At 38.7% G+C, this 13,424-nt stretch overlaps 1 protein-coding gene and 1 pseudogene across 1 annotated transcript; both read left to right on the forward strand.

Annotated features, from left to right (window-relative positions):
• Positions 1-3,016: 3,016 nt before the first annotated feature.
• On the forward strand, positions 3,017-3,661 carry LOC148737761 (uncharacterized). The gene has a single exon (XM_088749338.1). It carries the CDS (start codon positions 3,035-3,037, stop codon positions 3,659-3,661), a length of 627 nt encoding a protein of 208 aa, XP_088605464.1. The 5' UTR covers positions 3,017-3,034.
• A 4,699-nt stretch (positions 3,662-8,360) lies between these two features.
• Positions 8,361-10,353, forward strand: LOC148737762 (uncharacterized; annotated as a pseudogene).
• The last annotated feature ends 3,071 nt before the right edge of the window (positions 10,354-13,424 follow it).

Here is a 13,424-nt window from a genome sequence, read left to right on the forward strand (position 1 = left end):
GTTTTTTTAATGTAGGAAAGAAATGAAAGTTACCTAGGTGAGGACTAACACCCGATGTTGAACTGAAGTAGCTAGAGGTGGGGACAAAGGAAAGGCAACATTTGTACCTTGCAACTGTTTTCATTTGGAGCTAATGTATCGCTGCTGTGATCTGCTGCTATTCTTAACAATACGAGTTGGATTCGAAGCATTCATTACACTTGTATTTTAGAATAATCCAAAATGTTCCTGAATGTTCCGTTGTTTGCATGGGTAGAGAGTCATAATGGTGCATTTCACGCACCCCTCCCCCTTCCTCAATTTTTAAGAAATCATTACAATTATTGCTTTTGTTTGTAGCTGATAAATTGTTGCCCTGATCTCCCAGTATTCTCACAAATGCGATATGCATTAGACGCGTTCCTTGCACAAATATAAAAGAATCCAAACTTTCAGCCACTGCAGCTGGGTATTGTTACTGAAAATGTCTGAGGGTAATTTCTTCAACTTGTTGTCACTCAATTCCCTACCAAAAATAAATTAAATGTAGGATCAATTGCATGGTTTTCGACAACAAAATTCAGAAATAAAGTATGCTTGAAAAAGTTGTATTTTTTTTTAACCTACTGTCATAAAGGACTAAAGTATGCACGTTATCAAACTAATGTTGTCCAAGAAGTCTTGTTATCTTTTTGGTTTGACATGTAAAGTCCCCGGAGAGGATATAAAACTATAATTTGGGAATAAACTAAATGAGGCACACTGGGTATGAGGCGCCAAAGTGGACAAAAATATGAGGCGCCAAAATGGACTAAAATGCCGTTTAGCAATTTTTCTTTCCAATTACATAAATATGTTTTAAACTCAAGATTTTGTCCTCAGTTTACATATTAGATGCTAACTTAGTGAAATATTTATACTCTTTTTCGCATTTATTTTCTAAACTCTTCAGTTGCATTCTAATTGCAAAGAAAATGAGTTACAAGTACAGAAAAAAATGATTCTAATTGAAATGTGTTTTAGATGTTCTAATGTTCTTATTATATTCTATTTTAAAAAATGAAGTATTCTAATAATGTGCTTTTCATGCAAAGTTTGAAAAAAACTCTGTACATTAGAATGATAAATTATCCTATTTTCAGTCAGAAAATACATGCCAATTGCAAAAAATACGTTGTAATTAGTATGCGAATTATTCTCAGTTGAACTTTTTCGTACTAATTAGAAGAAGCTTCTAGTTAACATGCAAATTTATGCTACACAAAGCGGTTTTGGACAAGGGATTCACGGACGCCGATGTAATTGACATTTACCCCTTTTTGTGCTAATTTTAAAGCTTTGAATTGAAGCCTATCTAGAAAAGGTACGATATGCCTTTATACCGTCGAGGAAGAGGCGACATAGAGATAGCTAGAGATATTCTTAGAAAATACTCAAGCAGTTCGCGGTCATATTGCTAGCTTCAGTACAATGGGAGACCCAGAATACAAACCTGGACGACTTAGAAAACGCTGTTGATCGAGTGACCGAGATCTGTACAACGTTTGGCGTTCTTCCACAGAGTGTACCCACTTACAGCGCTGCAAATAATTCAGTCTATTTACCTCATTATTTCGCGGACCCTCCAGTGCTGCACGTGCTGACCTCTGCTCCTCAATGCACCTAGCGTGCGACTCTGGCCAATATTGGGAGTAAAGCGATTTCACTGATTGAACGACAGCTGTAAGGTTGCTCTCTGAAATCTTAGTAAAACCGTCCGTTTCGAGTCTGTTACGAAAAATAATGTTGCGTGACATGCATGACCTTCTGGAAGGTTCGCGAAAGGTCATGGCCTGTTTATTTTAGTCAATTATGTAATCCTAATAAGCAAGGGTTTCTTAAAACTTTTGACGATAAAAATGAACGGTAAAACACGACGTTTCGACCGTGCTTCGGTCATTGTCAAGTGAATGGAATGAAATACAGTAAATATATGTACATATATACGTACGAAATATAAAAATTTTTTTGCAGGCGTAAACAAACAATAAAACTACAAAGAAAGTGCTAGTAAAAAGCTTATTAAAAACCTTAGCACGAATTGAATCAGACTGTACATTGAGAGCAGGTCTTAGCTTGTGAATAAAAAACATCTCATAGACGAGACAGTCAAATTTGTTCCTGCACTTCATTAAGGTGCTAAAGTTCTCTGTAAGATCCTTTGGAGTCAAAGAATGTTTGTCGCGAAAATGTTTTGCCAATTGACGAAGAGGAGTTTTTATGTTCTTCAATACGTTGGTGTAGATGACGGCGTGTGAAACCAACATAACCTGCATCGCACAGGTCACATTGAAATTTGTAAACAAGGCACTGTTGGTTCACAATCGGCGGCTTAGCCAAATTGCGAGCAGCAATTTTTCACCAAACGTGCAGATTTTCTTTGAACAGCTTCAATTTGATTTATGTGTTTGTCCTTCCAGGGATCCCAGACTGTGCTTGCATACTCGAGATGCGGTCGAACTAAGGATTTATATGACAGTTCTTTGATAGATTCAGGACATTTTCCAAGATTCCTTTTTAAGAAACCCAAAGTTCTGTTTGCCTTATTAGTCTTTATATCAATATGATGACTCCAGTCTAGTGAACTTGACAATTCACCCCTAGGTATGGATAGTGTGACGCAGACTCCAAAGTATGACCCATTAGCTTGTAATCGAAAATTATTGGATGAGATTTCCTGGTAACCCTCATAACAAAATGTTTGTTGGGGTTAAATTGCATGAGCCATTTTATTGCTCCTTGTTCAATTGTAGAAAGATCAAGTTGGAGTTGACCAGCGTCCAGAGTCGACTCAATGATACTATAGAGGATGGTATCATCAGCAATAAATCGTATAGCAGAATTGCAGTTATCCCCAATATTATTGATACAGAGAAGAAACATTTGTTAGTCCAATAAAAAGTTAGTCCAAGAACGCGATTCTTTAAGTTTTGCATTGCAAATCGTATCCAGAGAAGCAGGTACTCAATGCCGTTCAATGAGTAACACCTTTAACGAACATACCATTGTCCAAAATATGGATGAGTCAACACCTTGCGCCAACAAAGAACAAGGCTTCATTGTGAAATCAAAGAACAAAAGAAAGAAATCGAAAGGTAAAGGAGGTCCTAATAACACCCTGACAGGAAAAGAATCCGAACCCGAAAAACAACCAAAAGAGCGCACAACCCTGCTCATAGGAGATTCGATGATCTCAAGAATACCTGGAAAAGATCTGGGAGAAGCAGTTGGCCACAGGATTATAGTCAAGCCTTTCTCGGGCGCTACGACAATGGCCATGAATCACTATCTCAAGCCAAATCTGAAATCTTTGCCCAATGAAGTGATTTTACACATTGGGACTAATGATCTTAAAACCAGGGAACCAAAGGCTGTTGCGGAATCGATTGTGGATCTCGCGAGACAGATCGAGGGCACCTGCGATAGTACAGTTACGCTGTCGGAGCTTGTATGCAGAAAAGATAAGCTGGACCAGGCAGTGAAAACAGCCAACAAGCATCTAAAGAAGTTCTGCGATCAAAATGGATGGAAATTAATCCATCATGAGAACATATCTCATAGTGGACTCAACAAAGGTGGACCGCACTTAAATTTTAAAGGTAAGGAGCAGTTTTATAATAATTTTAAATCGCACCTAGAATGAGATAATGTGCTGTCCGTCAATGCCGTGCGGGATCAATTAAACAACCAAAAGGCCGAAAAATCTGTCTCAATATTGCCTCCTTTGCGCGGTTTTAGAATGGCATCACTCAATATTAATCAATTAATTACTCATGTAGACGAATTAAAAATCATATTAGCAAACAATGATATCGATATTGTTTCCATAAATGAAACGAACCTGAACGAGAGTATTCGAGATCAAGAAGTTCATATTCCGGGATACGAGATAGTTCGCCGCGATAGCCTAACAAAATGCGGCGGAGGGGTATGCTTCTATGTAAAAACTTCAATCAACTTTACAGTACGAAATGGCCTACACATGGATACACTAGAAAATCTTTGCTTGGAAATCCATAAGCCAAATTCAAAATCTTTTGTGATTTTTACTTGGTACAGACCACCTGACTCTCCTATTGGCATTTTTTCACCTTTTGAATCCCTAATTGGGAAACTGGATAGTGAAAATGTAGAATTTTTTGTACTGGGAGACATGAACTGTGACATGATCACTACTCGATATGACAATAACACATCCAAATTAAGGAGTATTGCTGATGTCTATGGACTCGAGCAGCTTATCTCTGAACCGACGAGGACAACACCCACCTCATCAACTCTAATTGATTTAATCTATACCAACTGCTCGGATAAGATTGCATGTTCGGGAGTTTGTCATATCGGAATAAGTGATCATAGCATGGTGTATGTATATAGAAAACTTGCCCTGAATGGGATGTCTAACGGACATAATTCTATTACATACAGAATCTTCCGAAATTTCGATCGCCAAAAGTTTCGTTATGATATTCTATCTCAATATTGGGATAATGTATACGAGTCTTCCAACCCAAACGTGATGTGGCCGCAATGGAAATGTACATTACTGGCTATCGCTGACAAACATGCCCCACTGAAAACGATTCGCGTTCGTTCACGGAGTTCTCCGTGGATTACCTCTGAGTTGAAAGACCTTATGCATAATAGAGACATATTAAAAATCAAAGCTAGCAAGACGAATGATCCTAACGATTGGGCATTATTTAAGAAACAAAGAAATATAGTCAATAAGCAAATACGCTCAGCTAAGCAAGTGTATTACCAAAATAGTTTTAAGAAGCAAACCAGCGACTCCCGAAAGACCTGGCAGACTATAAACGAGCTAACTTCTCGAAAATCTGGGAAAACGCCAGTGGCGTCACTAAAAGTGAACGGATTAACGATAACTAATCCGTTGGAGCTATCAAACGAATTCAATAACCACTTTGCTAATATTGGTCCAAAACTTGCCAGTGAGATAAATTGTGATAGTGGTAGCTATCAAAGATATCTTACCGCAACAGATAAACGATTTAAGCTCCAACCCACCAATCCAACTAAAGTATTTTCACTTTTAAATAAACTAGACAAGTCAAAGGCAACAGGCCTTGACAAAATATCTGCTAGGTTTATCAGGGAATGTGCTGATCTTATTTGTGTGCCGATATGTGATATTCTCAATCAATCTATTAGCCAAGGGACGTTCTCAGACGACTGGAAATATGCAAGGATTACCCCTCTTTATAAACAGGGTGACCGCGGTGATGCTAACAATTACCGCCCAATATCGGTGATTCCAATAATGGCTAAGGTGTTTGAAAGGATAGTTTATGAACAGTTATATGCCTATTTGGAAGAGCACGATATTTTATGTCAAAACCAATGAGGGTTTCGTGCTAATCATTCTACTGTAACAGCTTTAAACAACAACAAACATATGAAACATATGTATGAACTGCGGTTATGAAACGTATATATGCACGATCCTTCGCAGTAAAGCACTATTTGAGCAATAGTGAAAATCAGACCTGAAAAAAATTTCAGGCCTGTACTGGATTCGAACCACTGACCTCTGCGATACTAGTGCAGCGCTCTACCAATTGAGCTAACAAGCCAACTGGGAGCAGGCCATCAAATTAATTCGACATAAACCCGTAGAGGATAAATCAAACAACAACAAACATGTGAAACATATGTATGAACTGCGGTTATGAAACGTATATATGCACGATCCTTCGCAGTAAAGCACTATTTGAGCAATAGTGAAAATCAGACCAGAAAAAAATTTCAGGCCTGTACGGGATTCGAACCACTGACCTCTGCGATACTAGTGCAGCGCTCTACCAATTGAGCTAACAAGCCAACTGGGAGCAGGCCATCAAATTAATTCGACATAAACCCGTAGATGATAAATCAAACAACAACAAACATATGAAACATATGTATGAACTACGAAGTTCATACATATGTTTCATATGTTTGTTGTTGTTTGATTTATCATCTACAGGTTTATGTCGAATTGCTCAAATAGTGCTTTACCGCGAAGGATCGTGCATATATACGTTTCATAACCGCAGTTCATGCATATGTTTCACATGTTTGTTGTTGTTTGATTTATCCTCTACGGGTTTATGTCGAATTAATTTGATGGCCTGCTCCCAGTTGGCTTGTTAGCTCAATTGGTAGAGCGCTGCACTAGTATCGCAGAGGCCAGTGGTTCGAATCCCGTGCAGGCCTGAAATTATTTTTCAGGTCTGATTTTCACTATTGCTCAAATAGTGCTTTACTGCGAAGGATCCTGCATATATATGTAACAGCTTTGTTGGAAGCGACAGATTCTTGGGTATATAATATTGATAACGAGAAAATCAATGCAGTCATTTTTCTAGATTTGAAAAATGCTTTTGACACTGTTTATCATCAGATCCTTGCATCGAAACTAAACTATCATGGTATACATGGAAAATCTTTCAGATGGTTTCAGTCATATTTGGAAAACCGAACACAAAAATGCTCTCTCAACGGGTCGCTGTCCAGTAGCTACTCGTTGACTTGCGGCGTCCCTCAAGGGACCATCCTCGGTCCATTATTGTTCTTATTATATATCAACGATCTTCCAAATTGCTTATCAAATTGTAAACCGAGAATGTATGCCGATGACACGCACCTCACATATGCGGAAAGCAGTCTTGAGAACGTTCAGTTTTGTCTAAATGAAGACCTAGAAAACGTCTGCAACTGGCTACAAGCGAACAAACTCACGTTGAACATGACTAAAACTGAATTCATGCTAATAGGGTCGAGGCAGAGACTGAATACTCTCACAGCTTCACCAATAGTTAGAATGAACAATACTCAAGTGAGCCAGGTTACAGCTACAAATTCGCTTGGTGTGACAATGGACGATAAACTCGATTGGCATAGTCACATCGGAAAACTAACGAAAAAGATCGCCTCTGGTATCGGGGCCCTAAAGCGAATTAGGCACCTGACCCAGCATCAACCTTACATCTCATCTACCAAGCTTTAGTAAAACCTCACTTTGATTACTGTGACATTGTTTGGGGTAGCTGTGGGAAAACGCTACGAGACAAACTGCAGAAATTGCAGAATAGAGCAGCCCGTGTGTTGACATTCTCTAACTATGATGCTGATGCAACTGAGCTACTCGAGTTTTTAGGGTGGAAAAATCTTGCACGCCAGCAGGAAATCCATAAAGCAACCATGATGTTTAGATGTCTGCACGGGCTAGCTCCAAGGTATCTATATTCAAAGTTTACGTGGCGTGACTCTGCTTATGACCTTAGGGACTCTGAAAATAAGCTTAATGTTCCGCTAACGCGCACTAATAATTACAGAAAAAGCTTTAGCTACAGTGGCGCCACATTATGGAACAGGTTACTTCGCGATATGAGGAACACAGAGTCTCTGGGGTTATTCAAACGTAAGATCAATGACATTCTTTAAGTCTAACGCACGGCATTCACGGAAAACAGCTTTAGTGTTATAGTATGAGGTTTTAATTTTAAGTATCTTTGCGTATGAGATAGCGTATGTGTATTTTCATAGGCTGATGAATTGATCGTGTCTAAATAAAGATTACAATACAATACAATACAATACAATACAATTAGGGGACCTAGGACTGTCCCCTGGGGAACACCAGATGACACATGGACTGCAGGAGAGGATAGTAGGTCAGCCTTCCCAAGACTGTCAGTCACATCAGACAAAGATACATGAGATAATCAGATACATGAAATAATTAGATACATGAGATAAAGCAAATCCGTAACAACGCGGAGCAAGAAACCGTAAAGGCGATCATGTGCTTCCATGAACGTGAAATCGGTGGTTTTAAGACCGAAATAACGCAAAGAAAACGAGTCAAAACGGCCGGAACACTGAACACTAAGAACTGCAGTACGATCGAATCAGCGCGCGTGGCGCAAGCTGAACGATCGAGACAGTCAAAAATATAGCTGTTAATCTCCAGGAAGAAATCGCTCAGTTAGGCAGTAGGATGAAAAGATTAGGAACAGTGGAGAATAAAGAATTTGAAAAGTTTACACGTATATTCTCTGATTCCCAATACAAACATGGGGTCAAAAAACGAATTTCAAAAGCCAAGCGGGTAGCAACTAACAAGCGCAGGGAGCGCAGAAAAGTCAGACGCCAAACACGTTCAATTATCAAAATAGAGGCGAACAAAACGCTCATTAAAAAACCTCTCAAATAAAGAACTTACAAACGACCAGATTAATTTACTGGCAAAAGGGCTCAAATTCATTCCAACATCTGTTACAAAACAAAAACAGAACAGACAACAACTATTGCGTGACTTTAATCAGTTCGCAAGGAGAATGCGTCTGATTTACATATTCCGAGGGGAGGACAAAAAAACACGTCCCTGCCACGTCAAATCTGCATGGATACCACCAATACAAAAATCAGTCGCCCTTGAAAGCTATTTAGAAGAGGTTAAAAGTGACCTTTCAGAAATAGAAATAACAAAGCCAGAAGATAATTTCCTTCCGATCGAACGCAAGGCGCTCAGGGCCTTGAAACGCGACTCTGAGATAAACCTCAAAAAGGCCGACAAAGGAACAACGACCGTAGTCATAAACAAACGCGACAAAATTTTAGAAGGCCAAACTCTACTAGATGAGAAAGATAACTACAGGTCTCTTGCATCACCCATGGTTAAAGAGACGGACCATAACATCAGACAATTTATTGCAGACCTCTACAACGGTAATCATATAGACGACATGACTATAAAATAGCTCTGTCAAACCCCAAATCCGCCTCGAATTCCAGAATTCTACACCCTAACAAAAGTACACAAACTTTCCTCGGTCGGCAGACCGATAGTGTCATGGTGTGATAGCCCTACAGAGAAACTGTCATCATTTGTCGACAAACTCCTTCAGCCGATAGCACAAAAACAAAAGTCGTATCTTAAGGATACTACAGACTTCGTCAATTTCATAGAAAATACGAAAGTCCCGGAGAACGTAATACTTGTTTCAATGGACGTTCAGCTTTTATACAAATATACCACAAGAGGAGGGAATAGACACTGTATGCAGAGCATGCGAAGTATTCTACAGAAACGGAACTCCTATCCCTACACAACTACTAAAACAAGCGCTTAGGTTAATCAGTCTCCAAGAAAATTCTTTCCAGTTTAATGGAAAGCACTACCTTCAAACACATGGTACGGCCATGGGCACGAACATGGCACTTGCCTTTTCTAATATTTTCATGAACAAGGTAGAGACAGAAATCCTTGACAAAAGCCTTTTCAAACCGTTTGTTTGGAAACGTCATACATAGACGACATCTTCTCGCTAAGGAGTACAAACAAAGCAACAATAGAGCGTTTCCTAGAAAAAGCAAACAATCATCATTCAACAATGAAATTTGCGTCTGAAATTTCCGATAAGGAAACAACATTCCTGGACACCTACCTCTACAAAGGCGAACGATTCGAAAAAGACGCAATCCTTGATGTGCGTACTCATTTTAAACAAACTGAGACATTTCAGTATACACATTATAGTTCCTGTCACCCACAAGGAGTTAAAAGAGGCTTCATAAAAGGGGAGGCCCTTAGACCTCTCAGAACAAACTCCTCTCAAACAATATTCGAAGAGAAGGTTGCAAGTTTTAAAGCGCATTTGCTAAAGAGAGGCTACTCAGAGGACCTCATTAACACAACCCTCTCAGAGGTGTATTTCAAAAACAGGAAACTGGCTTCAACAGAAACAGAAGACGAACCAACGAATCTTGCCTTTTGTTACATAATACCAACCATCTGTGCCAAACCTAAAGCAAATTCTCATGAGAAACTGGCATTTAAAAGAAACGCAATCACTACTGAGCGAAATATAAAAAAATCCGCCCCTCGTATCTTACAAAAGAGGAAGGTCGCTCAAAGACATACTCGTGAGGGCCAAACTTTGAATAGGCTGTTCTAAACACGCGCTGAGGAGTCGTGTAGGCCTGTCAACCCCATTTTACATTGATACATATTTGGGTAGGCTGCGTTGGAAACTAGTAGTTACAATTGTGATTGCGTTACGCGGAAATACCATATTCGTCGATTTTGGTTCAAATTGCAACGAACGTGATCGGAAAGAGTGACTTAACGGATATATTTGTCAGTTTTAGAAATCACTCTCTTAATTAGATAAGACATGTTCACTTCATTGTTCTCTACGATGGACATGACCTTAAACCTTGCTTGGTCATGTCATTAGTGGCTAGCATCAACCAATCAGATTGTTTAGAATCAAGTATCGAAAAGGCGTTCTCTCCGTTTAGTTGTCAGAGTAGCTCTTTGCACACCCGTTGTAACAGAGTGAATTTCTGCAAAGAATAAAACAGTTAAACTCAGTCGACTCTGCAGATTGAGATCAGATCGTTAGGGTTAGATCCTCAGTAAACGAGGCAAAGGTTTACGAAAGCTGGAATACGAATAAATGAATCGTTCTCACGGTTAAAAGTGTCCTCCTAAAACGTGCTTTCGCGATACTATAACTCGGGGTGAAAAAACAAGCCTTCAAAAATTCAGGGCTCTCCGGGTAACTTCGGAAACCATCGAATAATATCCGGGTAACTTCGGAGACCTTCTGATAGTTTTCGGTTAATCATCGGAGTACACATTCGGAGCTCGTACACTCTTCCAAAAAATCTTGAAAAAAGAAAAAAGAAGAATTGAAAAAAACAAGCCTTCATAAATTCAGGGCTCTCTGAGTAACTTCAAAAACCATCGAATAATCTTTGGGTTAATCATCTGAGTATTTTCGAAGCTCACATACTCTTCGGAAAATCATCGGAGTCGTTTTGAACTGAAAAAACTGACGTTGAAAAATTCCGGCGGGATTAATTCCGAGTTTTCCAGACTACCTTTCACAAGTTTATTGAAGTTGGCGGAGGCCGTGTGTATTTTCAAGTTGATGGAAGTTTTCGGAGGCCGTGAAAGTTTACTGAGTTACGGGTTAGTGAAAAGTTTATCAAGTGAAAACTACGTTCATTTTGAAATAAACCTTCTTGTTGCTGTTCCGGTAACCCTGCGTTCTGTTTTGACGGGAAATCACCTGTCACTCAAACATCGAACTCGTAACAGATTCCAAATTCCTCTCTTCGTCTCCTAACGGTTCTCTCATGATCAGAAATTCCCAGTAATTTAGCAATGCTAGCCCATCGAAAGTGTTTACTTCGCAAGAATGCTAGTTGATCCATCATAACGAGGACGACCTTTTTCGCCTGCTCACTGGGCATTGGTATTTACAAGAACAGGCACGCTCTGTATTTAAACCTTTGAGTCTCGTACAAAGATGATGTGTTCCTATATCGTCTAAAATACTTGTCAGGCCAACAACTGAATTATTTGCCGCGCTGTTGGTGGGTACACTCTGATGAAGATCGCCAAACGTTGTACAGATCTCGGTCATTCGATCAACAGCGTTTTCTAAGTCGTCCAGGTTTGTATTCTGGGTCTTCCATTGTTGAGTGAAGCTAGCAATATGACCGAGAACTGCTTGGGTATATTCTAAGAATATCTCTAGCTGTCTCTATCTCGCCTCTTCCTCGACGATATAAAGGCATATCGAAGCTTTTCTAGATAGTCTTCAATTCATAGCTTCAAATTTAGCGCAAAAAGGGGGAAATGTCAATTACATCGGCGTCCGTGATTCCCTTGCCCAACACCGCTTTGTGTAGCATAAATTTGCATGTTAATTAGAAGCGTGTTTGAATTACCACGAAAAAATTTAACTGAGAATAATTCGCATACTAATCAGAACGTATTTTTTGCAATTGTCATGTATTTTCTGACTGAGAATAGGATAATGTATCATTCTTATGAGCAAAGTTTTTTTCAAACTTGGCATGAAAAGAACATTATTAGAATACTTAATTTAAAAAAAGAATGTAATAAGAACATTAGAACATCTGAAACACATTTCAATTAGAATAATTTCTCTGTACTTGTATCGTATTTTCTTTGCAATTAGAATGCAACTGAAGAGTTTAGAAAATAAATGCGAAAAAGTGCATAAATATTTCACTAAGTTAGTATCTAATAGGTAAACTGAAGACAAAAATCTTGAGTCTAGAGCATATTTATGCAATTGGAAAGAAAAATTGCTAAACGGCAGTTTTGTCCATTTCGGCGCCTCATACACTGTTTTTTTTTTATCAATTTATCTATATCAACATATATTTTTATATTCTTTTGAAATGGTTTTTCTTCCTCCTCTCATCACCTATCATCGTAATATTACAATATCTTGGTAATATAATGAGCTTTACATTATACATTGTCATGTACTATAGTTTTCGTAACAAGCCGGGCGACACTGACAAGATGATAAGGGTTGGGTAAATTAACAAGAAATGTTGGAATAATCACATGAAATGTCTTTATATATTGTTGAAGATTAAAGAAACCTGTTCCTTTGTGCAGGCACATATTCACATGCTACGTTCAGGCCTATATCTTAGGTAGTGACAGGAAATACAATCTGTACTATATTTTGCTTGAAAGAATTAGTCGAAAGTTGTATAAGGCAAACTTTGCATACTTTATTTTACCTCCGTGAAAGGGACCCGAAGTACTTTATTCCAACGGGTTATTATTCAGACTTAAACGTAACAACAGAACAAGAAGTTAATATTTTCCGAGAGATAAAAGGACCATCTGCTAGCATACAAAATTTAAAAGCGGTATTGCATCGCGTTGTAGCGTACGAAGTTGCTGAATTGAAGCTGCCTAATTTTCCATTGCTTTTAGGGCGGGACAACAACGGCCATTTGGGCGTTGTTTGAACTTTTCGATTAATCGGAGGAAAAAAAGGGAGGATAAAATTTTTTGATATAATCTTCGAAAAAGGTTCATCAAAAGGGTCCTTTAGAAAATATAAAACGAATTACGAAACTCTGCAACTGTCGGTGGATTCTCGATATTTATGGTCAGTGGCTCTTTTAAAGGTTTCTATTCTCTGCTAGGATCAGGACTTTAATTTAGTCTCCAAACCTCATCTTTGAAGTCCTCTGTTTGCTACCGCGCAACAAAGTGTTAATTTGTGACTGTGTAAAACACCTTAAAATGAACTTCAAAGTTGAAAAATTGACCAGTATACTTCTTCAGTTGGTATGTAACTCGCTCACTCGGAACGAGGAATGAAAGTCAGATTATTTAAACCAAAGTTTTATCGATGACTTCTTCTGCTCTGTTCCATGACTTGTTCAAAATTTCAACAGCTTGTCGATGAGCTCAAACTCAAACTCACGTAAAGACTCGTTTCTTTGATTTCAAAACTGTTGTATTTCGTTTAAATACTCAGGTACGGCTGTGTAAATTGCTTAGAGTTGGATTTTTATTCAGCTCCGGTTTTAAAGCGATGCACATTCATTTC

Source organism: Stylophora pistillata, chromosome 2, assembly GCF_964205215.1.
Source record: "Stylophora pistillata chromosome 2, jaStyPist1.2, whole genome shotgun sequence".
Taxonomy (NCBI): Eukaryota; Metazoa; Cnidaria; class Anthozoa; order Scleractinia; family Pocilloporidae; genus Stylophora; species Stylophora pistillata.